General features: G+C 37.1%; 3 protein-coding genes across 11 annotated transcripts in view; 1 reads left to right on the forward strand and 2 right to left on the reverse strand.

Annotated features, from left to right (window-relative positions):
- TRAPPC13 (trafficking protein particle complex subunit 13) overlaps positions 1 to 5,444 on the reverse strand; it is a 23,453-nt gene extending 18,009 nt beyond the window's left edge. For 2 of the 5 annotated variants that reach the window (XM_023943814.2, XM_023943812.2), the window contains exon 1: positions 5,147 to 5,251. In XM_023943814.2, coding sequence (XP_023799582.1) covers positions 5,147 to 5,192 — 46 coding nt within the window. In that variant the 5' untranslated portion in view covers positions 5,193 to 5,251. Of the gene's footprint in view, positions 1 to 5,064 lie in introns of all 5 variants that reach the window. The other 3 variants (XM_023943816.2, XM_023943815.2, XM_086868540.1) reach the window with 3 other exon arrangements.
- On the reverse strand, positions 619 to 2,962 carry SHLD3 (shieldin complex subunit 3). Its single transcript, XM_086868546.1, has one exon. The coding sequence runs from the start codon at positions 2,960 to 2,962 to the stop codon at positions 2,213 to 2,215; it is 750 nt and encodes a 249-aa protein (XP_086724672.1). The 3' UTR covers positions 619 to 2,212.
- TRIM23 (tripartite motif containing 23) lies at positions 5,152 to 27,977 on the forward strand. 5 transcript variants are annotated; one of them, XM_086868535.1, is made up of 11 exons: positions 5,152 to 5,590; positions 6,281 to 6,443; positions 14,092 to 14,213; positions 15,042 to 15,320; positions 15,936 to 16,118; positions 16,614 to 16,829; positions 17,892 to 18,026; positions 22,686 to 22,815; positions 22,933 to 23,043; positions 24,434 to 24,558; positions 24,880 to 27,977. In XM_086868535.1, the coding sequence occupies exons 1-11, from the start codon at positions 5,507 to 5,509 to the stop codon at positions 25,057 to 25,059; spliced, it is 1,728 nt and encodes a 575-aa protein (XP_086724661.1). In that variant the 5' UTR covers positions 5,152 to 5,506; the 3' UTR covers positions 25,060 to 27,977. The 5 variants fall into 5 exon arrangements, with proteins under 5 accessions (XP_086724661.1, XP_086724660.1, XP_086724665.1 ...); XM_086868534.1 differs by having other exon boundaries at positions 5,212 to 5,590; positions 14,089 to 14,213; XM_086868537.1 differs by having other exon boundaries at positions 5,587 to 5,706.

Below are 27,977 nucleotides of genomic sequence, written 5' to 3' on the forward strand. Positions count from 1 at the left end.
TTCTCACTTTTCACATGAAAAAAATCATACATTCTCTTAATGATGAAAAGTTGAAAAAAGAGGACCATTGAAGACTTAGAATCACAGAATACATTAAACAAAACAAGATCTACAAAATAGAGTAAATAGTGAACCACATTCAACATTGAAGATGAAAAAGAAAAGATACTGAATTACACATGCTTATGAATTAAGCATTCCTTGAAGATAACAAAATGAAAGCCTGGATTTCAGCTTGTTTACTGGTGCTAACCAAGACTGCAGTAATTCTCCAGCCAAAGATGGTGTTCACTCTTAAAAAACAGTTACCAGCTGAGGTGCTCACAGCTAGCAGTACATCTACCATTATTCACATACAAGCCGACCCAGAGCAGCACCAAGCTGGTCATTACAGTAACAACAATCTCTCCTTCTGTTTAGTAAAATGTTCGTTCACCTCTTTTGTCAGTATATCAAATTAATCTAGTGGGACTGTATTATCGGCATTATCTAGTTTTATTTAAATTCTCACTAAGTCTGTATAACTAGTATTTGCTGACTGCTTCTAAAGAAAGAATTAAATCATGTTTCAGAAAATAAATAAATACATCACACAATGAAGTCAAAACAAACTATGACAGGTGTATTATCATTTATTAGGACTATTAATGTTATTAAATACATAATCTCTTCTAAGATCCTAGACACAAAACACATCAAATAGAACTCAAATCACACTGCATTTTACTTCATTTTATCTTCAAGAATGCTGATGCACAAAGAAATGTTGCTACTGTTAATGTTAAGCTCAGAAATATAATGTCAGCAAAAAATGTAGCTATATAAGCTTTAAAACTAATAATAACCCTCAGTTATAATGCAGTTATAACACAGTCTTGACAGCATTTTGCATCAATTTTGCTAAGTGGTCATATTATATGTCACAAACACCCCAAACATCAATATAAGACATCTACAAATGTCTTAAAATTCAGTCAAAGTTTAAAACTACATGTCAATGACTCAAATGGAGCAATTCTAATCTAAAAAAAAAAAAAAGTAATACCTATAATAAAATATAATTATTCAAGATAAGGATGCCATAAAAATGTAGGTCTAAGGGGAATTTACTTTCTTTTTACAGAGGGATCTCTCTTATGCCTATGTACACTGGAGTGAGCGGCATTAATGACAATCTAACAACCTATAAATGTTAAACACTTGTTTTCCCCCTTTTCCAGATGCTACAGACCTTGACCTACAGCAAAACTATCTAGAATTAGAAGCAGTGCAAATGCAAAACCTTGCTGTCATATTGATCCCAGTTTAACTTCTCTACTGACCCTCCAAAGTCTCAACTGAGCAGGAACAGCATGACCTTGGAATACTTCATTCTTTCAGAAGACAAAATGTCATGCTGAACTCAGCCTTTTATAACCATAAAAGGCATTCAAATTCTCAAAGACAACAAACAAGAAGTTCCAGATAGAAATCTCATTTCTTAATTTCCTCACTTTTAGCTGGAAGCTAGTGTTTTCTTGTTCTCAAATATAATTAGAGACAAAAGAACAGAAACATCAGGAAAAAAATAATTATCAAAGTCATAAAACAGCAATTAAGTTGTTTGTTATTTTTCAGCCCACAGCTTCCACTAAAGCTATCAATATTTCTGTGAAAATATAGCTAACATTACTAAGACAGTGCACATATCCTGCATAAAGTAAGTTTGTACTTCATGGGAGGGATATGCCTTCATTAAAAAAACTCACAGATTACCTTCAGGAAATAATCAGATCTTGAAAATCTTAGTGTCAGTTACAGCTATCGTAGCAATTACTACAACTCATTTAAAAACATCTTTCCTTCTCCTAATTCCAATGAAGCAGAGAGAATGTACTTTGCTTAACTGAAAGCATTAATTTCATTATCTGACATAGCTTGCCACAACAGTCTGTAATTTTTACTTTAATTTTTTCCTTTAGACCACCAAAGTAGAGAAATGCTATAAAATGCAGTACTAAGCCAAACAGAAACTTACTAATCTTAACAGAACTATAAGTCTTGAGGCAAAACAAAGTTAAAGAAATATATCATAGTTAGAAAACTCTAGCAAAGTCATCTAAATAGTTTTCTTACCATTAATTTATCAGTTGTTCTAAGGTCTCTATATTCTAAACTGCTTAAAAACTCTAGTATTCCTGGCAGTAATTTTATTATTAAACTATATCTTAAGTTATAAACGAAATATAATTCCATATTTATGTACAAGCAAATTCATTTTATCTGTAAGGCTTAGCTTTTCCCTAAGAATATTTCTAACATATTCACAGTATAATATATCACAGAAAATCCATATCTGTCCCACAGATCTTTGGATAGTAGCATTGCAAGATGGCAATTCATTCTGTTTAATCAGTCTATTCAATTTTATCCATATGTCCTCCAAATTCTGGTTTTTACAAACAGACTGTTCAATTGTCCACTTTGCTCTACAAAATGCATGCAGCTTTAGTCTTTCCAAATTATTCTGCAGTTCTTGAGATAAAGGATGAATCTTTTCTTTGAGTTTAGCACTAGGGAGAGAGACACTCCAAGACCTTTTCAATTTTTGTTTCCCATTAGGTGGTGGTTCTCCTTGATAGTCCAGGTTAATTGGTCTGTGAACAGCCTGTGCTTGGATTAAAGTTGGACCATGCTTCATGCTAGAGTTAAAATCAAGGAGATTTTTTGTGCAGTCATAATCAGGAGATCCTACGACATGTTCTGAAGGTGTAGAAAGCTGTTTCAATTCTTCCACTTCTTCACAAGAAATAACAGGTGCCTGCTTTTTTGGTTTGAGGGGAAGTCTGTGTAAATCATTTGGAAACCAGGGTGCAAATCTTGGTAACTGGCGAATGGGAAACTCCTTCACTGCTGCTTCTGCAAATTTCTGCAATTTTATTAGATCTCTCTGATGTGGTCGATAGTGCAAGACCACTTCCATGCTTGAACAGTAGGAATCCAGTGATTCTTAGGAAAACAGTCTCTTGATAACGATTCTCGTATCTAGACTGAAACATCTTATTTACAAGAATTTCCTTGCCCCACGATGCAAAGATCAGTGGAAAACAGGACCTAAAGCAGAAGTATTATAAAACAATAAGACACTACCATATTAAGACAAACGTAGCTACGATATTTTTAAAGAAAGAAATAGGTAGTTAAAATACATGAGATATATATCAGAACATTCTATTTTATCTAGGCTGAACATTAGCAGCTGTATTCCATCATTACCAGTGTAATTTCAGTACACTGAACATTATTCACACACACACTTCTTACTCAAAACAGTCCTTTTCCAAGAGAACACTTTTACTGTCACCATCTCATACTAGCCATCCATCACTATTCTGGTTATATTGATGTGATACATATTGAAAGGCACACAATTACTACTACCTATTTTCTCAAATTTAGAAGACAATTTTTTGAAAGAGTTTTCCCCCTATATATCAGCATTTTAAGCCAAGGTACATAAAGTAACTAGAAAACATAATACAGAAACCCTTCCCAAAATAGTACTCACTGATACAGCAGTTTAAAAGTAAAAAGGGAAGTGCTGTAGGCAAATTAAAGCTGCTTCCATTTTGTATCAGAACTACACATCTAGTTTTAGCCTCAAAACATGCAACTATGCTTTAACCCTTAAGGAACTGATTTATTAATTTATTAGACTTTTGGAATAACTAAATAACTTGTCAAAGGCTTTATACTTCCACACAAAGGAGCATGGCGAAGGGCAAACAACAAACACTGTTATTAAACATAAGTAAAACATGCAGTGATGCTCTCCTATTTCCTACCCTTTTCCTGCAAGAAACTTGCAATCATTTCATGTTCCCTGATGGAGAGCAGTAACATAAATGGTATTAAAGAAATAAAATCTAATATTGTCACCACCAAGAATTTGTTTAATACAATCATAATGCCAATAATTCCCCATGCCTTCCTCACTTCTGTAGAACCTACAGTCTGGATTAAATCCAATACAAGACCAAGGATGGCACTGATTTCTACTAAAAGCTCCATAAAGCTTTTTGTGTTGACTTAATTATTATCAAAACGCTTTGGCAGCTGCTGATGTTTCATGTTCTTGTGTTTTTGCCTTTATTGTATGTGTGCATATGTATTTGGAAAGTTTATTGAGCTCTAAATGATGGTTAACAGATTTTACTATCACATGGAGACACCATTAAAAACTTTGTCCAGGAGAGTTTTAAAACGAGAACATGGTCTCTGAAGTTACTCATACCTGCACTGCTTTATCTGTCTGGGCAGTCTCACTGATCTAAAATGCTTGCAGAGGTGAGATTCTAAATAGCTCTTTTATTACATGTATATAACTAACAGCACTTTTAATTCAGAAATTATCAAATTCTTCACAGGGTCCTCTTGGTTTCCACATTAATTTTGGAGGCATACAAGTGACCTACACAATTGTATTTTCACCCTTCGAGATCCCTGAATCAAAGAGGTAAGCCTCGTAGTTGCACACTAAGCATGAGGTGAAAAGGGCAAAATTCCCCATCCAAAGGTGAACCACGGAATCAGCTGTGTTGGAAAAGACATCTGAAATCATGGAATCCAACGTAAAACCGAACACCACCTTGTTAAATAGGCCATGGCATCAAGTGCCACGTCCAGTCTTTCCTTGAACACTTTCCGGGATGGTGACTCCACCACCTCCCTGGGCAGCCCATGCCAATGTCTCATCACCCTTCCAGTGAAGGAATCCCTCCTAATGCATAACCTGAACCTCCCCTGACGCAGTTTATAGTGCGTCCTCTTGTCCCGAAAACAAACAAAAGAGGCAGCAGAGGAACTGGAAAGGAAATTTCAGCTGAACTTTTCCTTTGAAGCCTTGTGCAAAGCACTGACACAGCCGGCAGCCGCGCTGAGCCCCTCACGCCAGATGCACGCCCTGGGGTGTGCGGGTCATGGCAGAACAGCCCCCACCGCTCCCTTATGCCCTCGGGCACCGCGGGCCCCGAGCGCCGGGCCGCTCCCTGTTCCACCTCCTTCTAGACCCGGGGGAGAAACAACCTCGACTGCGGATCAGACACGCTGTTTCAACACCGAATCAGGGCCGGGCAGGCGGGAACCGGCGGGGCCGCGCTGTCGGTACCTTTCAGAGCCAGCAAATGCTCCTGCTTTGGCTGGTTGACATCCATGGCCGTCAGCCCGCGTGATGGCCGGCAGAGCGGGAGGAGTCGCACAGACTGCGGCGGCAGCAGGCGCGTCCGTCCCAGGCTGCAGCGCGGCGCTAGGGACTACAGCTCCCAATGCGCCGCAGGAGGTTCGGGTGCGGCACCGCCTTCTCCTCCCGTCAGGGCCTCTGCGGAGTACGGTGGGAGTCGTAGTTCAGCAGGTCTGTAGTTTTACAGTCCTGCAGGGCGGCGCCTGCGCGCGCCGCGGTGGTGCCTGAGGCGGCGGCGGCGGCTCCCCGCTCCTTCCTGCGGGGCCGCTCCGCTCCGCCCTCCCCGAGATGGCGGCCCTGGCTGTAAACAAGACTGGGCCGGAGGGCGGCCGCGGGCCTGGTGGTCGCGGCTCGGCGGGTGCTGCGGTGAAGGTGAGGTGGCGGTTCGGCCCAGCTCCTGTGGAGGGGTGGGCGGTGCCGGTCGAGGACGGGGTGCGGGTGGCCTGTGGTAAAGGATGTGTCCCCTGCGGTGCCAGCCTTATGGATTGGTTTGGGGTTTTTTTTCTTCCTATATGACCATCTTTTGCTTTTCGTTTATAGCTTGAGATGTTTCAGCCCGCAACAGTTTGCTCACACTAGCTCGGGGCTGCGTTTGTAGCTTGCTAAGTGGCTCACTTGGTATGACTGACCTCTTTCATGAGCATCAGCCGCGAGGGGAAACTCCACCGGCCAACACTGCTCTGGCAGGGTCTTGCTGGCCGCTTCCTTTTCCTGCGGGGGTGTTTTTGCTGATTGTGCCTCTTGACCAGTTGGCTTGTCTTGTGGCAGTGTATTGAATAAAATGGGTAGGAGCGAGTGGTGGTCAGGCAGGATGCTGAGGAGTTAAAATGTTATGTTTGTAGCAATTATTTATTTATTTTAATATTTTATTTATAAATATAAAATTATTTATTTACTTTTAAAAGATCGATAGTATGATCATTAATTATGTGTATAAACCAAAATTACTGACTCAGCTCATGTGCTGTGATTGCATGAACATCTGTAAAATAAACTGTCGTATAGCTTACTGTGTGTAGTTTTAATTTTAATTAGTTCAAAACCAACCTTTTCAACTTACAGGTTCTTGAGTGTGGGGTCTGTGAAGATGTATTTTCTTTACAAGGGGACAAAGTTCCCCGGCTGCTTTTGTGTGGCCATACTGTCTGCCATGACTGTCTTACCCGACTTCCCCTTCATGGGAGAGCAGTTCGTTGTCCTTTTGATCGACAAGTTACTGAACTAGGTAAGAAAATAGAAGTTTGACATTCTTGAAACCTGTCAGTCAAGGATATCTAGAACATAATGCTAGACATAGATTCTTAATGCTCCACTTAGTGATAATATTTCCAGGTAATGAATATGCAGAAAGTAAAGATTTGCCTCTTGAACCTGGGCTTGCAAGCTTTATACCTGGACATCTTCTTGTACACCTCTATTTACAAAGGGACTACTCTGTTTAATGTTTCTGTGTAAGGGTTCCTGAATTAATATTAGCTTCCTATTGTCCTAAATGCCAAACCCATGCAATTGAATAGGTAACTTTTTTGACAGATTTGTCTGAATTCATGATGAAGTGATTTAGAGGGAAGGGTCAGTGATAACAAACATGATTTTTACAATGTTGGTGACTTCTATGCATGCAATAATTGGTAGTGGCAGGCTATTAACAGGAATTCCTTAGCTCTAAGAATATCTTCACATGGGATTTGAAAGGATAAGATAAAGGGTTTTTTTACATTGAAAGTTTATTTTAGGCAAAAGATAACACATGCATATAATTTCTTCAGAATAAGAATTACCAAATCAACATATGATTATAGAGAAGTCAAGTTATCAGAGGAAGCTGTAACAAAAAGAACTTTGTAATAGAACTGGCTCCAGCAGTTTTGAATAGCACTGGAGGAAAAAGAAACCTGTTGAAAGGAGAATCTTCAGAAAACGACATCTCTAATCTGGTAAACCATGAAAGAAATGTTTAAGTATCAAATTCACTTGATTTAGCAGTATGAGAATCTGCTAAGAATATTGAAGCACTCCACAGGATGTTTTTGTGAAGATAGAAATCAGGAAAAGAAATATAAGTCTCATATGAAAGAGGGGTTTGTTTTCTGGGCAGAGGGAGATGGTAAAATACGGGAATCATGAATAATTGCCAGTCTAGTGGAGTGGTTGGAAGAGTAATGGTTTGTTTGACTTCTTATCTATGACTGTACAGCTGCCCAAGATTTCTTAAACTATGGTTTTAGAGGGAGAATGTTAGAGTACGACACTCAGTCCTGTTGTCCACTTTTGTCCAAGATCACTGCTTTTTTTGTTGTGATGGGGAGCTTGTTTCTTAGTTTTTCTTATGCATTTTTTCCCCAGCCATGGGAAGGGATCCTATCATATTATTTTGGTTTGGTGAAAATGGAGCTTTACAAAAGTGTTTACAGATTTTTTTTTTCTTTCCCTGAGGAGCTTTTGATGAAATGCAGTGAATTGTTATTAAATCAAAGTCTCCTACAGTTAGGAAAAAGGATGAAAAGTTTCAGAGTTCTTTTATCTCAAGAATAATGGAGTTGCATCCTGCTGTCTAACACTAGAAAGAAGAAGGATGCACTGTAATCAACAGTTGTTCACAAAAGCAGTGGGTAGAAAATCTTAGCAAAACAGCTTGAAAATAAAAATACTTCTGAGAATAAAAATTCTGCCTGGTGATCTGAGGCAGGGGGAGGTCATAGGCACTTTTAGTCTTTCCATTTCCAAAAGCCTGGAGATATATTACTGGTTCTAGGATATAAAACCAGAATGTTTTGTGGAATGCAGCTCCATATGCAGCGTCATAACCCCTCTTTGAGACAACTGTACTTTTGCTACCTTGCTCTAATCACCTTGTAGTTGCTGCTGTTGGTTAAATTTGCTGCACTTGTAGTTCTGTCTTGTTCTAGAGCTTAGGAGCGGCAAAGGACAACCCAGGGCCCAGGGGAATTTTTCATACTTCCCTCCCCTCTGTTTGAGGATATGAGGAAGTGAGCTCCATGTTCACCCTATTGCTGTTCTACCATTTAATGAATTTAATGAAATAATGTTCTCTGGTTTCAGAGAGCTGTTTATTATCTAAATCTTGATGATAGGACCATTGCTAAGAGAAAATTCTATTGAAAGAAAAGCTGTACAATTAGAATGCAAAGCTACCTGTGCCGAACAGTTTCATAATCAGTATCTGTGGATTTTAAGGAGACTTTTAGTTGGTCTAAAGTAACCTGTGGTTACATTTTTTTCCTTTGCTCTTATTACTAAAGCACTTAATACTATATTCATCAAAGTTTTCCTAAATAATCGTGGGAACTTTTTGAAATGCTGGGGTATCTGTGTATGGGTATATGTAGCTATATTTTTTTTGGAACTGGACTCTTGGTTTAAATGTACAGGGCTGTCTCATCTTCCTATGTATAGCTGTTTGTGCAGGCAAAGTTAGAAGTGCTTTGTGAATCAGGATTTTTGGAAACACATGTTCTGCAACTGAAAATTGAAATGTTGTTTACATGCTTAATGAAATTTTCTAATAGTTCATAGAATCAAGAGAAAACATTTTGTAATGAACAAATTGGACTAAAGCTTGCCCAAACCATTCTGCATTTCAGAATAGCAAAACACTGATTTTTGTTAGGTTTTTAATGAGTTCTTAAATGCATTATTTAATTAAGTTGCCTGTGATTAATCTTATAGTGGAAAATTTTAAATGAATGTGTACATGCTGAAGGTATGTGAACTGTTGCCTTCAGTTGAACTAAGATTTTTTTAACCAAAAAGGTGCAATGGGAAAGTTGGTTTGCTTTTCAAAATTTTGAAATTATATATGCTGGAGATTGTTGATTCAGACAGTTTATATGGGGGAAAATCCAATAAATCATGTCTGTAGAAAAAGAGGTTCCTCTCAAAGATTTTCCTTAAAATATGTTGATTTGGGAGAAAAGGCAAATAATTTCTTGCAAACTGTTTTCTCTCTTCTTGTGTTGAGTTACTGGTTATTTTTGTCTTTTTTTTTTTTTTTTTTCCCCTCTGTTGGGTTCGGGGATTTTTTAAATTAATATGAAGACCAGAATGTTTTTAGGAAAAATATATTTATGTTACAGCTTTAGAGTTTATCTACCATTACTGCAGAGCTGAAATTATTTTCTATCATTAGAACTTGTTCGCAGAAATATGCAGGTGATGGCATCCTTCATGGAATCCATCTGATTTGTGTTGCTTACATTTACACATGCCTTTGCTAGTGTTTGAGTGCCAAGCTGAAACTTAAAAATACTGTGTAAGAAAAACAGTCAGACAGAAGTTGTTCCTTTATCCCTTTCATTAATTGTAACACTTTTTCAGTCAAGCTTCATGCTTTTGAAATTGACATTTGTACTGTTAGCTGGAGTCAGTCTTAATATCTTCGCTCTGTCACTATCTCATTCCTGCCTGACATTTCCTGCTATTTGTGTCTTATTGTTCTTTTGAGATGATAGTTGGAATGTGTAATGATTTTTGTAGTGGGCACAAAAATTCTTTGTACTCACAAAGATGAGATCACTAAAGTCTTACATTTGTGATCAAAGCAGAATTTGAGGTAAAGTCCAAGAGAATAAATGGATGTATTTACACAACTCATCTTTAAATGATTTTAAATATAAAATAACTCTTGGTCAGTTGTGTTGAAAATGTGTATGTTAAGTACCTAAAAATTTTATGGTTAGATTGAGAGTAAAAAGAGCAAAGTCCCTTTTTCAAATATGTAAACTTTATTATAGATACCAGTGAAATGAGACACGACTTTTTTTATGAGAAAGTGTGTTTATGACAAGGTAGTCCACCTAGCTGATGAGGGTTGATGTGATCTTTTTGGATTTCAGTAAAGATTCGGTACTGTCTCTCACAGTGTCCCACTGGACAAAATGTGCAGCATTACTCAGCTGAATAAACACATAATTTGATGGGAGAGCAGCTGGCTCGTGGGTGAGCCACAGGGGGTTACAGTGAATGGGGTGACATCAGAGTGGGGACCTGTCTCTAGGGGGGTTCCTCAGGGCTCCACCTTAGGCTCTGTGCTCTTCAATATCTTCATAAATGCCTCAGGAGCAGGGCTGGGAGGGATACAAAGCTCACAGATGATACAAAACTAGAAGGAGCTGTTGACTCCCTCCAGGCCAGGAGGCCCTGCCAAGAGGGCTGGGCAGTCACCAACCATATGAAGTTCAAGAGTAAAGGAAAGTGCTGGGTTATGCACCTGGGATGGGACAACCCTGGATGTACAGACAGAAGGGAATGAGAGGCTGGAGAGCAGTGCCATGGAAAGGGTCCTGGGAATCCTGGTCCATGGCAAGTTGAATGTGAGCCAGCAGTGCCCTGGCAGCCAGGAGGGCCACCTGTGTCCTGGGAGCATCAGGGACATCGCCAGCCGGGCAAGGGAGGGGATTGTCCCGCTCTGCTCTGCTCTGGGGCAGCCTCACCTCGAGGGCTGGGGGCAGTTTTCAGCAATGCAATATAAGAAAAACCTTAAACTGTTGGAAAGCATCCAAAGGAGGGCAACAGAGATGGTGACGGGCCTTGAGGGAAGGCGTATGAGGAGTGGCTGAGGTTACTTGGTCTGTTCAGCCTGGAGGAGACTTGAGGGGAGACCCCATTGCAGTCACAACTTCTTCATGAGGGGAAGAGGAGGAGCAGGCACTGATCTCTTGTATCTGGTGAGCAGTGACAGGACCCAAGGCCAGAAGTTGTGTCAGGGGAGGGTTTAGGTTGGATATTAGGAAAAGGTTCTTCACCCAGAGGATGGCTGGGCAGGGGAACAGGTTCCCCAGGGAAGTGGTCACAACACCAAGTCTGCCAGGGTTCAAGAAGCATTTGGAGTATGCTCTCAGGCAAACATTGGGAATGGGCCATGAGTTGGACATGGTGATCCTTATGGGTTCCTTCCAATTCAGGATTATTCTGTGAATGATGCTTGCTGGTTATAAATTCTGTTTTAGTAGATTAAAAGTTAGCATGTAGGCTTTGCTTGTTTTTTAGCTGTGACCACGATGGACATGTTGTACATTTGCTAGTACTTGTGTTATCAAGTCTCATGATACATAATAGAGAGAATATAAGAGCCATGTATCTTTGTTTCTTATTACATCTTAGAGTTATGAACCAAAAAAGGAGTACAGAATAGCTACACACTTATCTTTTCTGATCTTCATGGTTACAATTCAGTAAATTAGTTCTGTTTTGACTTCACTGCTAGACATGGAACAGAACTAACATGATTAAAATCACATACAAGGTTGTAAACTGAGAAGGGTACTTAGGGTTTTTTTAATAAACATTAAAACCTGTGAAAGAAAAGACTTCTGTAAGAAACTCTGTAATGACTGAATAGCCTGTTCCTCTCTCAGCCTTACCCAGTGTTTGCCTAAAGGCTAAGACAATGTTTGCTTAAAGACTAGGAACTATAATCTCTTACTTAAGTAGGTTTATCCTTTTGGTACATGTACATCCATTTATACTGGGCTATTAATGGCTATCTGGATTAGTGGCTAATCTGAAAATAGAAGGTCCATGTTAGTATCAGCAGTCATTATATTGGTTATATTATGTTGTTAATGTAACTATTTCGTATGTTGTAGAAGCTGAAAGTTGTACACAGTTTGCTATGAGAAAGTGCTGAATACCCTAGAAGGGAACACTTTTCAGTGCTTTGTTTTCTGAGAGTTAATCTGTCTAGATACGTATGTAGCAAATTCAGACCCTGTTTACAAAATGTTTTGATGTAAATTGAATTCTAAAAGTGGATGTAATGCTCTGTATTTCTTCAACTTGTGGTAAGAGGTGACTCTTCCTTGTTCTGTATTATGAAAAAATAGCGATCTTGCTAGGAACGCTCAAGCTAAAAAACTGCTAAGCTTTGAGGTCTGAATATATCAAAGAAGATGACTTTGCTTAGTCTAGCTTTGGAGGGACAGAACATACCTTCTGTAAACTCCCTCAAGGAAAAAAAAGTCAAAACATTTTGTTTGTTTGCAGCTTATTTTGTGGAGTGCACTGATCTTAGATTAGGTGTTGGCAATGCAATGCCTCTCCATAGCAGAGAAGGCTTCCACCATGGAACTCATAACTGCAGAGATCACTGACTTTAAAATCTCTGACTTTTAAAAGCACCTTGTTTTATATCTAGCTTCAAAGTTACTGACCAGCGCTTTCATAGGCCCATTTCTGGAAGCAACAAATGCATGGTCTTTACTGGTAATTTTTTTTTAAAAGGTAATCAGTGTTGTTTTATACCCACAGTGGATGTTGGAGGACAAAACAGTTAAAAAATGCTCCCATTAATAGCTATAGGAAAACAGTATCATCTATTTATTAGCTTTAAGTTTATGTGAGGGAAATAAATTCTAAGTGGCCAAATTCAAAATAGAGTATTATGGGCTATAGCTTAAACTGTGAGGAAGATGCACTAGGGAATAAAGTTTCATGAAGTTAAACTGGAATCTACATAAAGCAATCAGGTATCCAGTGTGGCTACCAACTGGATATTTCTCCTAACTGTGTAGTTGTTGTCTGTCTGGTCATTTAGAACTGCACTTTCACTCTAATGATAAATCAAAATCTATGGAGTGTTTGATAAGTCTCCATATTGAAGAAGTAAAACTTTGTCTGTAAAAGATCAGTGAGATGACACTAAATTCCAGAAGGATGAAGGGCACATACTCCTACCAGACGGCCACAGGGCAGCGTAATTTAGGAGTTGGGAAACAACGTGGGGTAACTGGACAATTCAAGTAGTCTGGGTTCATGAGTTCATGTAGATAGCTGCTGTGTCACATGCACAAACTGAAATGCAGAAGTTTTGTCTGTAAGACATTTTGACTGTAAGAGTAATGAGACTGCCACAGGTTACCCAGAGAGGTGATAGCATCTCCCTCCTTGGAGATCTTCAAAAGATGCTTAGGTGTGGTCCTGGGCAACTAGCTCTAGGAGATCTTGGCAGAGTGATGAAGAGGACCCTCCCAACCTCAAGAATTTTGTGATTTTGTTACAGTTAAAAAGTAATGATCCAGTGCTCAAAGATGATGCTTGAGGTCTTGAGCCACCTTTTCCTTGCAACAGAGACAGTGTCATTACATTTATGACAGTTACTGAGAAAAGTCAGGGGATGACAATTCCTTGAAGAAGCAACCACTAAGATTCTCCTATGCTATGTGGCCTATACTGTTACCATTTTGCAGCACCTATTGGGATGCAGTTCTGATTTTGCTTCTCATCTCATTGCTTCAAGGTCTACAAAATCAGGATCATACAGGAGTAGAAATAGATTTCAGCTTTGCTCTAGGGAGTATGAATGATCTTCCATTTTATCATTTTATAATGTAGTACCTTGGGGTTTCTTTCTGAATATTGTTTTACTTAGATTTTGCTGGCATGAGGTCTGCAATTGGTGTTGCTTCTTGTGATACAAGGAATAAGGAATTCTCAATAGGGAATTCTTCATGGCTTCCATTAGAACAGTAGAAATGTTCACTATACCTCTGAAAACAATAAGTTGTAATACACAGTATTTGTGTATTCCTCATTTTCTTTAGTTGTTAGCCATTGCAGATTATTTTAGAAGTATTTTTACTGAGTTTCTCTAAATTTTTAATAATCTTAGCATCTTTTAAGTAGGGAAAATCGGCATAAATATTGAATAGCTCAGTGATTGAAGGAAGGAGGAAGATGGAGTGAGCTTGCAGAAAAAATACTAGTTGTATCTCACTTTGTTAATATTAATGTAGTTGATGTGCTCTTAATATTTGTCTGACTCTAAACTGTAGTTTGTGGAATTTCTCAAAATGATACATGCTTGAGATTTGTCTTCCTCTTCTCCCTTTTGTTTAACTGTTCATCAAAAGTAGGAGATTCTGGTGTATGGGGATTGAAAAAGAACTTCGCTTTGTTGGAACTCTTGGAACGGTTGCAGAATGGATCTGCTGGGCAGTATGGGACAGCTGAAGAAGGCATTGGCCTCTCTGGAGAGGTACTGAGTTTTAAACAAAAAACATAAGAGTTGCATTTGCTAGAATTTATTTCTAAATAGGAAAAAGATTGATAATCAGTTCTTTACCAAATGTAATTTCACCAATAACACTGTTCTTCCAGTATCTAGTATTAAGGCTTCAATTATTTATTCATAATTAAATGCTAATTGTACTTGAGTAAAGCAGAAAATAAACTGGTATTAATAAACATGCATACTATTTTCCCTGGTTTTTTATGCCTTTAGGATTTTTAGAAAAGCTTACTCATTTTGATATTTTAGTTTTAGTCACATAAGCACAATTTTCTGAAACTCCTTAGGAATTCTTCCTAAAGACTCCAGTTATTCTTGTCAATAGTTACCTTTTCTAGTCATTTTATTCCATCATTTAGTGCTTCATTACCAAAACTAGCTTCTTTTATCATTTCAGTTTTAACAGCTGGTGTGCAGTATGTCTTGCAGTACGATTCTAGATGTAGATAACTTTCCTAAGAGCTTATTTGACTGTTGGTGTTTTGTTTTTCTGTAACTAATTCACTGTTCTGTAATTCTGTCCTCTGCTTTGGAGAAAGTTTGTAGAGCTAGATTTATTTTCTCTTCCAGACCTTTACAACTTGCACTGAAGCCTGGATTTATAAAATCACTGAACACTTTAAACGTTTGTTTTCAAAAAGTTTTTAATAAACTTGTAATCAAGTTTCATAGTCCACATATATATTAGCGTATAATTTTTAAAGAAAGCTAATATTGTTGACAAGTCTTCTGATTTTTCCTCCATTATTTGGATTAAATGTTAACCACTTTAGTTTTGCCTGTTTTTATTGTTAGAGTATCATTCGTTGCGATGAAGATGAAGCCCATGTTGCATCTGTGTATTGCACTGTTTGTGCCACTCACCTGTGTGCAGACTGTTCCCAGCTTACTCATTCTACTAAGACTCTAGCGAAGCACAGGCGTGTACCTCTTGCTGAAAAGCCTCATGAGAAGACAATGTGCTCCCAACACCAAGTGCATGCCATTGAGTTTGTTTGTTTAGAAGAGGGCTGTCAGGCGAGTCCTCTCATGTGTTGTGTCTGCAAAGAATATGGGAAGCATCAAGGTCACAAGGTACTGCTAGTAATTAATTTCTAGTCATGCCATGGGGTGGCTTGCATAATTATTTATCCAATTAAAGTATGAAAAGTTGTAAAGAAAGGAGGATAGATTCTTGATGTGTTCATCCCATTCTTTAATTTTCCCTTCTTGTAAGATAGTTGCCATGGTAAAATAAAAAAAAAATAAATTGTAAGAACTCAGTGAGTTACTAATGTGTATATATGTATGAAGAAGGACAGTCCCTTTATCTGCTCCTTTTCTGAACTTTTCATAACACTGGGCCACCAGTTCAAAAGCTCTTTTCATAATGCAGACACTTGATACATATCACATTACTGGTGCAGTCTAACTCTCATTCTTTATTTATAATAAATTATGATAAACAAGAAGGTTTTTGTTTATTTGTGTAATTGCCAGATGTCTGAGATAGTTTTGGAATAATCTGTAAATCCTGACTGTATTTTTAAATTGCAAGATGATTTGAAGTTCTTATTTGACTTTACTGTATATATGTGTAAATATAAGCCCATATCCTTGTACATATATATTAAATCTGTAATAAAATTTAAAATACTATTAAGAATGATCATTATGATTGATGTTTTATATGTTGCTTTTAATTAATAGCACTCTGTCTTGGAACCAGAAGCAAACCAGATTCGTGCATCCATTTTAGACATGGCTCACTGTATAAGAACTTTTACAGAAGAAATTTCAGATTATTCCAGAAAATTACTTGGAATTGTTCAGCATATAGAAGGAGGAGAACAAATAGTTGAAGATGGAGTTGGAATGGCCCATACTGAACATGTATGCTTTTTAAAAATTTTTATTTCCCCCACATGCACAGATTTTTAGCTTTTCTGTAATAACCAGGATAAGGACTTTCTTTGAAAATTATGCATAGGTTTTGTAGGACAAGACTTTAAGGTCTTTTATATAGCAAGTCAGTATTGAGGCTTAGGTCAGGAGATGGATGGGAACTTGTGTGCTATGATGTTTTTAGGCTACTTGAAAACATGGAGGCAGTCAGAAAAGTTGTATGACTGCTTGCGTACAGACTGTGTATGTTCTCAGGTGGTATAAGGCTACTGAGGCTTTTTTCCCTGTTAATTTTTAGTCAGGTGTCTGTACATGCAAATGAGCTACTTGATTATAGGAATAACTTCTAGAAGTGTTCTGGTATTATACAGAAAGTCTCATCAGCCCTAGCTGGGACTTGAACCTGGAATAAAATATAAAATCTGTTTCTGGAATCAATATGGTGTCCTTAATCTCTTGGATCTCCTTGCTGCAATACTCTAGGTACCAGGAACTGCAGAGAATGCTCGTTCATGTGTCCGAGCCTATTTTTCTGATCTTCATGAAACCCTTTGTCGTCAGGAGGAAATGGCTCTTAGTGTTGTTGATGCTCATGTGAGAGAAAAGTTGATTTGGCTTAGGCAACAGCAAGAAGACATGACCATTCTTCTGTCACAGGTTTCAACAGCTTGCCTTCACTGTGAAAAGACTTTGCAACAGGTAGGTTGGGAAGTGAGCTGTAGCATATGGCAAAATACATGGAACTACAAATTAAGTTTAGACTACAAAAAAAGAGATTAGATGGTACTCTGCATTATTTTCTTACAAGATTAAAATAATCATGAGATTCAAACATTCATTACAAGGGTGTGTTAAGCAAAGATAATCAGTACAAAAGCATAGAGTCCTCCAGTTGCTGGAAACCCTGTGGCTTTCCTGGAATACCTTCTGATATTTGTAAAGTTAGTGGGAAGGCGAGACAAGATTGAAGCAAAAAAAAAAAACCACCTACAGAATTTATTAGAGGTATTTTACAGTTGCAATTACAATTATTGATGTTTGATGCTAGTTTTCATAGATGGCTGGTAGGAAAATATGTTTTAGGATTAAATCATATTCAGTAGCACTAGTAACATGGGTAATTCAACATCTTAAATATATGATGAAAGTGGCTGTGCAACAGTTTCTGATTGATACCTTATTTATTCAGTTTAATGACAGGAAAAAGTAAGTAGTATGTTAGCAAATAGTAAACTGAGCGTGAGAAGGTACTTCATGAATATGTTATTTGCACTTCTTTTTTTCAGATTGTTTAGAGTTTGTCTGGTTGTCAGGTTTAACTACAAATGTTCTTACCATGAATGGGTGGATACTAGTATTTTCCTCTTAAATGTGCTGCTATATACTGCAAAATTGTTGCTCTATTCCATCTCTTTGAAAGATATATAAAAAATATAAATATTCTTTCTATGTTACACTGTTATTATTGTTTCTTATAATTTACATTACTCCTAGGTGGTTCATAAAGAAAGTTTGTTTTGTTTTGGTTTTTTTTAATCTGCAGGACTATTTAGTATCTATTAGTGTTAAGGAAAACTGTTAAGATATTGATATTTGTATTGTAATGTTAAATAAATCTATTTCTTAAATGTTAATTTCTTGAAGAAGAATATTTCTATTTAAAATGCCTTCTTTCTAACAATCATATTTATATTGTATTTGGGGTGTTTTTAAGTAAATCACTAAAGGAAGGGCATGCTTTTGTTCTCTTTGTCTGTATAGGATGACTGCAGAGTAGTGTTGGCCAAACAGGAAATCACAAGATTGCTAGAGACATTACAGAAACAGCAGCAGCAGTTTACAGAACTTGCAGATCATGTACAGCTGGATGCTAGCATACCTGTCACTTTTACAAAGGTATTCTTAATCTCATGGAAGTACAGCTATCTACTTTATGTAAAGTCCCAAATCTAAAATAAAGCAGGAATAATATATGTACATTATGACGCTGTATTTGTTTCAACAAGTTGAGGCAATTCCGTATCAGTTGGAGCCACAGTGTCTTATCACCTGATGAGTGCAATCTGGTATTTCAGCAACAAACCCCTGTGCTGCTGTAATTAGGCTGAGAAATGTTCTTTTAACTTTGACAATATCGGTAACTTTGTTTGAACATGAGCTGTTGTCTTTTAAATAAGTAGGACAGCATTTGTGAGTTCTAGAAACACCTTTCTTTGGAAACACATCTGATTGTTTCCTGAAAATTGCTCACCTATTTTAAATGCAATACTACTATTTTAACTTTCAGTTTATAATGTTTTAAAAAATGTATTTCTTTCAGTTCATTGAAGAGTTATTTTACAGCTGCTAGAAAGTAAATAAAGGAAATAAGTTTGAAACTCAAGGAGCAAGAAGTACTTTGATGTGTGGGGTTTGTTGGTACTGAATAGGTGAAAGAGGAAGAGGATCTATTGTTGCTGAGACAGCAATGAGAATTTAAGTGTATCTCTTGAAGCATTTACTATAAGGAAATGAATGCATCCATAAGGATTCTATGTCAGTTCTTGCTGACTTGAGAAATTAAAGTCCTTCAAAATAATTGCTTTTGTAACCTCAGTATATTTGAATTTCCATGTTAATGCAACATTTTCACTTCTGCCTGTCTCTTTCCTATTGAGCAGAGACCAGAGCTGGTAGGGCCAAGGAAACCTCTTTTGTAAACCCTCATTATTCCATGAATGAAGCAGTAATCACATTTCACAGATGAAGAATTTCTGAGTCAGAGGGGCATTTTGAATGTTTGGTTTGGCTTTCAGAGCTGTTTGTCTGACTTGGAAAATTTTGATTGTGAATTTCTGAGCTTTTGGAAAGAATATGATAGGAGACAGCTAAGGTGTTATAAGAGGCCTGAAATAGGCTTGGGGGACCCAGAAGACTTGGCTTTCTCTTTTAACAATTTGTATTTTTATGAAGTCTTCTGAAGGTTAATTTCTGAATTTCAAAGATGCTAAAGCGAATGCAACTTTTCACAAAAAGAGTAGCAGCTGTGAAAAAATAGGGTGAAAGTAATTCCTTCAGTCTCTTACTTTTTGTTTCCCCACATCTGATAAAGCTTGATGTTCTCTTTCTTGACAGTGTGTTTTTAGATTACTGTTATGCTGATGGCGACTATTGTGACTTGCCGTGAGGCTTGTTGTACATGAAAGATCTGGACCTGGCAACAGATAACAGGCAGAAATAAAATCTTCAGATAAAGAACAGTAAACTGTTATTATATCAATGGAAAGGTCTCTCTCAGGAGCTGGCATACACTGAAGGCTGCCTCCATTATAATATGTGAAAAAACATTTCAGACAGTACCAGATCAGAGGAATATTTAATATCCAATTAAAGTTGTGGAGGTTAAAGGAGGGGAGGGAGAAGTCCTTTTCATTTTTGAGAGTTAGTAAATCTTACCTGTATTTTTTTTTTTTTTCACTGATGATACAAAAAAACAGGCATAGTGCCATTTCTTCTTCCTAAACCAGCTAGGGAAATGCCAATGAAGGGAGGTTTTGGAGAATTCTGGTTGAGATGTCTTCATGTACTTAGCTTGGTGGCAAGGAAATGGCTCCTCACCCAGGATCCTTATTTGAAGATATTGTTCTGTCAAATGTGTACAGTGGCTGTAGAACATTATGTACAAGAAAAGCATCTGGTCATCATAAATATGTGTACGTGCATTCTGCAGAGGGAGAAAACTATTAAGGAAACAGTGCCTGAGATTGATAGATAAATTCTCATTATGATGTTGAACTATGGGCAACTGCTAACCCTTACCAACACCAAGACTATCTGAGAAGACAGTATTCTATCAGACAGAAAGCACTTTAACACCATGAAGTAAACCTGTACAGAGAGCTTTTGTCTCATCAAATTTTTTGAAAGAACTCCAAGATAAAAAAGTATCGAGATCATAGTTGTGGATTTTTCTTGTGCACTTTCTGCACTGAGATACAAAAAAAATACTTTTCTGTTTTACTTAAACAGAAGTCTAAGGTTACCTGCTTTTAAATATGCCATCAAGTTATGCAGCTGCCAGAAATACAGACACAAAAGGATTTTATTTGTCATTTTTTTAAGCACCATTTTAGTTAAAGGTATTGATACAATTGACAAGGAGAGACTTTTTTCATGTCAATTTCTAGCTGTGATCATGGAAAGTCCATTATTACTGGCTCATATTGTAGATGCTATGCACTGTTTTAAAGAACAGCAACTTTGCTTGCAGTGGTTTTTTTTTGAAGTGACAGAACTACTTTCGAAAAAAGTGGAAATTTGTTACCCATCACATATTTTGATTCTTTCTGCAAGAATACAAACATACTGCTAACGGCCTGTTATCATTCTAAACCTTAGAGAAAGCAAACTGCAACAGGATGGCTAAATTTGACAGCCTCACTTATCTCCTTCATTTCTCTGATTATTTAAATTATACAGCCTCTGCCTTCTGACATGGGAGCTGTCGAAGTGCTTCTGGTGGAGCTGTGAGAGGATTGTAAGACTGGCTCACTGTCAGCAAGCTCTGCCTATAGCTAGGGTGCTGCCTCCTGCAAGAAACCTGTAAACTGAGCAGCTCTATCCAACACTGCTACTTTTCCTCCTTCCTTTCAGGCACAGAGAAGAACTAGGGAGATTCACTGACAGAAATTTTGGATAAAATCAGAACTGAAGTTTGAGTGTGAAAAGAGTGCTGGAGACATGACGTTTTTTAGACTTCAGAGCCTACTGCATACTTTATGTTTTTTCTCTGTGCTGTTGATATGTTCGTCAAAAATCTGCCCACAAGTTCTTCTTTTCCAGAATGAGATAACCCATTCTGATAATCACAATGTGTTGCAGTGTTGTCAATGTCAGAATTTCAGCTCTGATTCCAAATACCTGGAACTCAGACAAAATTTATTAAAAAGCAGTTAAGTCTTAATGTTTTATTTTCCAAATCTCAGGTAGTCTTTTGATTTTGGATCATCTGCCTTGTGTAATTATAGTACTGAACCTGCTGAGCTTATACAAGTTCATTTCACAGATTCAAATAAAGTAGTTTATTTCATACTGAATAGGTAGTCTGTGGAGTTCTATGATAAGGACCGTCTGGGCCCATTTAGGTTTCAAGCAGCAAGCAAACAATTTCATAGGTGAATAATGCATCAAGATCTGCTAGCTGAAGAAACTTCACTGTTGGCTCAGGAAGTCCATGAGCTGCAAGCTGTTAAGCACAGGGAGGTTATTTAGGAAAGTTATCTCTATGTGTTTTCCCTATTTCTTACTTTCATGTCCATCTTTGCCTAGTTTAAGACAGCATATTTGATGAGATGAACCTTTAATCTGGCTTTTACACTTACAGTCATGATGTTGCTGACTTTTGCATTGTGGTAGTTGCATGGTTATATTTTTAATTTTTTTTTTTGGAAGCAGGTTCTCAAGGTATTTTTACTCTCTTCCTGGATTGTGATAGCATAAGGTCATTGAATTGTATTGATTATTCTGAAAGTATGCCACTTCCCCTATGACAGAGGGGAGAATCCAGTTGCTTGTGATGATGACAGTATATCCAGATATGTAATGGATCCTATGTGCACATATGTCTCTATATAAAAAGATAAATATTCTCTCATCACATGATGTACATGTTTATATGCCCTGTAACACTGGTGACATGTTGGTCTTTTACCAGGAGACATTCTAGGGTTTCTGAACTCAATAGTATTTCTTCTGTAAGAAGAAAAAAGAGGCTGTGTGGAGTAGGCATAGTGCTGTGTGCTATTTTGCAAGAAAACAAATATACTGCCACGTAATTCTGGTGGTTAAAACCCTGGTGTTCCATCAAGATAGCAGTTCCAAGTACTTAAAAATGTGTTTTCAGGAATATATGCTAATCTAGCCTGTGTGTTTATTTTAGAATTTATGCTTCACTATTTGATCACAACTTTATTGTCACATCCTTCAATACTTAACAATAGCTTGGTGTAAATTACAAACAGGGAAGTTGTTTCTCATATCCTGTCTCCAGGAAAGACTTGGGGGGTTCTGTTTCCTTTTCTCTGCTATTTCAGATTACTGCTTATTGCTAATGTTGCTATTGTAAAGGATTGGAAGAGGCTTAGGGTGAAGAGGTAAAGCAGTGGAACCTCTAGCAAAGTTCTCTAGGTGGAGGCATTAATGAAGTGTGGAAAAAAAAAGAGTTTTCTGGAGAGAGAACTGTAATTAATTGTTAGAAAAAAATCCTCACATGGTCTCAGCCAAGAATGATGAAAGAATTTAAAATTTTACCGAATACAGACATACTGTCGTGTAACTGGCTGACTTTCTAAATGACATGTAGTAATGCAGGTCACATAGAACTTACAGGTTCACTACAGAGATTATTGGATATTTTTGTTTCTATTATTGCTGGAAGTGATTGGTGATTGTGCCTTGTACTTTTAGAGACCATCCATTTAATCACTTTAGAAATTGTGACAAAATACACATTTTAAACATAAGGGTTTTCTAGGTTTCCAAATTTTGCTGTTGTTTTATGTATGCTGTTTCTTCCAGGACAACAGGGTACATATTGGACCAAAAATGGAAATTCGGGTTGTTACTTTAGGATTAGATGGAGCTGGCAAAACAACTATTTTGTTTAAGCTAAAGCAAGATGAATTCATGCAGCCAATTCCAACAATAGGTTAGTAGCTACAATTTAAATGTAATGACTTTTCTGAATGTTTGATTTATCTGCTGATTTTGGTTATTTTATGTTCATACAGAGCAGGACTGTAAAACTTAAATATTTTTATTCCAGGTTTTAACGTTGAAACAGTAGAATACAAGAATTTAAAGTTTACTATTTGGGATGTAGGAGGAAAGCACAAATTGAGGCCTTTGTGGAAACATTATTATCTCAATACACAAGGTAATACTGATACAGCTCTTAAAATGCGTTTTGTCTTCTAGCTTGTGTTTCAAAGCCAGAAGGATTATTAATAGAAATAATTTATGACAGTTGTTCATTTAATGCAAAGTACGGCTGTTAGATTCATGAGCTAATACATTTTAATCCAGTTGGTCAAAGTGTCTACTGCATGATAAAGGTGCATTCTCCATAAATCCATCAGACAGTTCATGGAGCCAAGCAAAATTAGAACCCCTGTAAAATTGGTTGTAGCTAATAACAGACAAGGTACAGCATCCCAAAGTCTGCATAGTGAGAAATAGTACTTGCCAAGTATGAAATATAAATAGCACTTGAAAATACTCAGCTTTTAGGAGCCTTTAGATAGCAACTTAAAAAATTCTACCAAGTTCTGTAACTTCTGACTTGCTATTGCAGTGCAGTATTTGATTATATACTAGACTATTGAGTCTGAAAACATTGATACCAACTTAAAAATTCATATTGTCCTTTTGTAAATCCTCCATAGGTTTATTCCAGTTCAGGAAGAAGTTCCTCTTGATTGATCAATTCATAATTATTTAAAAGGATATACTTAGGAGTTTCAAACACCAGCTCATGTGCTTTACTTTGTGCCTTATTTCAGCCTTAAATGCAAACTTTAACATTTTAAATTACTCATCTTTTCAAACTGTTAAAAATTGTATTTTGGGATTTCTGTTGTCCTCTTACAATATATTGTGTGAAGTAGCATCAAATCACGCCTGACTCGGAGCTGCATATTGGAGAGAAAGCTAAGCAGTTACCCTGGTACATAGCTGCAGTAGGTTGGTTTTAGTTTTGGTGTTGGGGTGTTTTTTCATTGCAAACCTCCTGATTTTAAATTCTGTCGTCTAGCTCTGCCCCCTTGATTCTCCAGTTTTTCTTGACATCCTAGTTACTCTCTAGTGGATAGTAAAATCTAATGCTGCTATGTCGGGTCCTTGGCCATCTTCTCTGGATTGTGTAGTCTGTAGTTGAAGCAAGCTGTGCTGATTTGGCTGAACCTGTGAATGTTACAGCCCATTAAAGGAAACTGGAGCAGCCATATGGGAGTTAATGGAGTATAAATGGATCAAGAAATGGTTTAAACTGAGATACTTAATCCACACATAGTAAATCTGGTTTTAGACCTAAGTAGTTAAAATTCCATGGCCTTTATATTAGACTACCAAAAAAAAAGAGATTTTCTCCCCGTTTTAGGATGAATTCTAGACTTTTGTTTAAAATATAGAAGTCTGTAATGAATTTCTTTTATCCTGGATTTGAAATTGAAGTTGTGTACTGCTGTGTACACTTCTATTGTGTAAGTTGAAAGCTAATTTTGCAGTTCATGTAAGAATGTGTGTAAAACCTTTCTCTTCTTCCATAGCGGTGGTGTTTGTTGTTGACAGCAGTCACAGAGACAGGGTCAGTGAAGCATACAGTGAACTTGCGAAGTTATTAACGGAGAAGGAATTGCGGGATGCCTTGCTCTTGATCTTTGCTAATAAACAGGTACTTGTGATGCTTGTCTATTAAATTCCAGCCTTCTGAACCCTCTACTGTGGGTAGGGAGTGCTAATGTGGAAAGCATAAAATGAAGGTATTTTCCTTATGTGTGATGCTGGTGAAGTAAATGTTAGTGCTAAGCGTGCTTAGTAGATTGAACAACCAAGGAGTTTTTTATGGTAACAAGTAGTAAATGTTTAACTGTTTGCTTTGCCTTTTGTGTTTGAAGAGCTGTTATATGATCTATAGCTTCAATCTAAGTCAATAAAATGGCTTCAAACATAATACAGAAAAATAATTGAGTCTTTGTATCTGATTCTCTTGCAGGATGTAGCAGGTGCTCTTCCAGTGGAAGAAATCACAGAACTGTTGAGTCTCCACAAACTCTGCTGTGGCCGTAGCTGGTATATTCAGGGTTGTGATGCCCGAAGTGGTACAGGACTTTATGAAGGATTGGACTGGCTTTCAAGGCAGCTAGTGGCTGCTGGTGTCCTGGATGTGGCTTAACTTTACATCAGCTACAATTTAATGTTCTAGTTTATGGTTTTGTTTTGTTCGCACGATTTAGGGTGTTGTCACCAGGTCTGCTCTCTGAAGAGGGGACTTTATTTAAGTTGGTGGTTACAAAAAAAATATAAACCTTCATCCTAGATTGGATAATTGATTTAGTAAGCTTGTGTCATTGTAGTGATTTTGAAAGTTGATACATTTACATTTAGTGGGAATGGAAGAGTGTTACAAGGATGCCTTGAAATTCTTTTTTGTGCTATTGTTACAATTTAAGTTCTTTCCGTGATAAAATATGCATTGGATTTCATGTAATAATTATAATGAGATTACAGTAGTTAATGTGTGTTATAAAAACTCTGAGTAGTTTAGAAATACTTTCCCATGAAACTATTCCAAAACCCATCTCAAGTTTATTACAATAGCCAGCTCTATTAATTAGAAATAAATGGTGCTAATCTTTAATATCGAAAGAATCTATAAATATAAAGGTGGCATTGAAACTTACATGCAGGTACACCATGTAAAGAAAATGCTTTCCTTATTATTTATTAACCTCCTTGTTTGCTACAGGAAGGCAGCATAACTGCACAAAGAAAACTCAGAATGGAGAAAAGTGTTGCAGAGCAAAGGGGCTGTGGCATTGTTTAGCAGCTTGTTTTATATCTTGGGGGCAGAGGTTAGTTGGGTTTTTCACTCTGAATTATTTATGGACATACTGTAGTGATACTGAGGTGAAAGTGTTTTGTGCATACTGGGGGACATAATCTGCCTTTAGAGATTAAGTTTACTCCTCAAGAAGTCAAATTAAATTAAGAGAAGGAAATTTCTTAAAGAAGTAGTGTGGTGTAATGTCAGTCCAGCTATTTGCTTTTATGTAGAAGTCATGATTAAGGTAGTGGCCTTAAAATGTTCAATAACACAATGTAAAACCAGTGTACACTAATTGTAAGTCTTTAGAAGGGTAGATAGTAAAATATGATATAAACCTTCCAGAATTAGATTTTCAGTTTTTACTGTATTTTCTACATGGAACTGTCACCAATGCCTCTGTTTTTAAAGATTACTTACTCACAAATCCATGAAATATGGGTGTAGTGCTATTAAAATTTAGAGAAGGTTACAGTGACTTAGTGATACCTCTTTTTCTGCTGGACATGCAACTCTGCAAACAATTTTATCTGTCTCGTATGCACACCAGAGTCTTCTTCCCTTCTCTCTTAAGTCCATGGCCACTGCCACTGCCACTGCCATGACATGGACCCTCTTCATCTTGGTAGAGGAGCTACAATGACTGTGAGCAGTAGATCAAAACTCTCTATCATCACTTTCCTTACTGGAGTAGAGGTGAATCAGGAGAAATAGATAGTGCAAATGAACAGTGTTGTTTCACAGATGTGGAGATATTTTTGTCACACTGAAAAGTGTTTACCTATGAGAGCTCTGAACTTCACCTAGCACAGAAAGCATATCCCATTATCTATGGCTTTGCTTTCATTGTATTATTAGCAATTTTATGTTGTTTTCCTACTACATACCTTAGGTAAAGCCAAGAATGTATAAACAAATAATTTGCACTTTTCTTCTAGAGGAAGCAGTTAATGTAATTACTTCCTTATAAGGACATTTGTAGTATTATTGTTACTTAAATTTCAGGTAGATTATGTTACATGCAGGTTCAGATTCAGCAAGTCTAATGACTTGAATAATACCTGAAGGAACACTAAGCTTTAAAGTAGTTTAATGTTTGTGAAGTGGTCTTCAATGCCTGCACATGTACAGGTACTGAGAGTATTTCTTTAGACAACCTGATAAAATTGGAAATCGTTTATAATGGAGTGAAAGGTGGGGTTTTTGTACATAGCAAACTTAAAATTGTTCATCTTTCCCAGCCTGTAACTTCTTGCACAATACACAGCTGGTAGCTGTGACTTGAACATCTGCTTAGCCTGTACTGCAGACCAACCCCTGACCTAGTTAGGGCTGTCTGTCCACAGCTCTTTTGAAATATGAACAAGTTCTGCTAAGTATGGTAGATACCTTTTCCTGTAATACTTTTAACAGAAGACATGCATTCTTTAGAAGAATCCTGATTTGGTTTTATTTCAGCTGGCTTAGGCTTCAGTTACACCTGCTGCTCAGTATAGTTCTACTTCAAAATGTTCAAGGTGACTAGTTTGTATTTTATGTAACATTAAATTTGAGGGCAAAGGAAAAATCCTGACTCATGCATATTTTGGAGCACAAGTGATTGCTTGTTACACATGGAATGCTACCATGAAAGTGTTTTTTAACTGAATTATTTAAGATGACCTGAAGTAAATGTGAAAGTGTTGCATTTGTCTGTGAACTCTTCAGTGTAGAGTACACTAAGAGGTTTATTCATATTATACATTAATACAATATATAAACTGCTTCAGTTATAAATTTAAGCTTGTTTCATCAGTTTTACTGAACTTTAGTTTTTAGTGTACTGACTTATGGACATATGTAATTGGAATATTTCTTCAACTAGAACTCACTAAAGCATTGCTAACTGTTTGGAAACACTGAATTAACTTTTCAAATGATTTTGATGTAATTTTGAAATTGAGTAAATGCAACATCCAGTGACTGTGTTGTGGCTTTCTTCAAAGAACCTCATCTCAGAAATAGTATGTCTAGGCTAACTGAACAGTCATATTTTATCACTGTTTCTGTATTCTATCTTCAAAATTATTGTGGACTATGAGGATCTAGTTCTGAGTGTTGAGTAGATGTGGATGTTATTGTAAAGACTTCTTTAAAGAAAGGGCTCTTTTAGTAGAAAAAAATTCATGAGCTGCTGCAATTTGCATTGCCCAGAAAATAATTTCTTTTCAATAAAAGTATGTAAAACCTTGAGAACTAATTTTAATAAACTTGTCATTTTGTTTTAA

The sequence above is a fragment of the Cyanistes caeruleus genome, chromosome Z (assembly GCF_971803275.1).
Source record: "Cyanistes caeruleus chromosome Z, bCyaCae1.hap1.1, whole genome shotgun sequence".
Classification (NCBI taxonomy): domain Eukaryota; kingdom Metazoa; phylum Chordata; class Aves; order Passeriformes; family Paridae; genus Cyanistes; species Cyanistes caeruleus.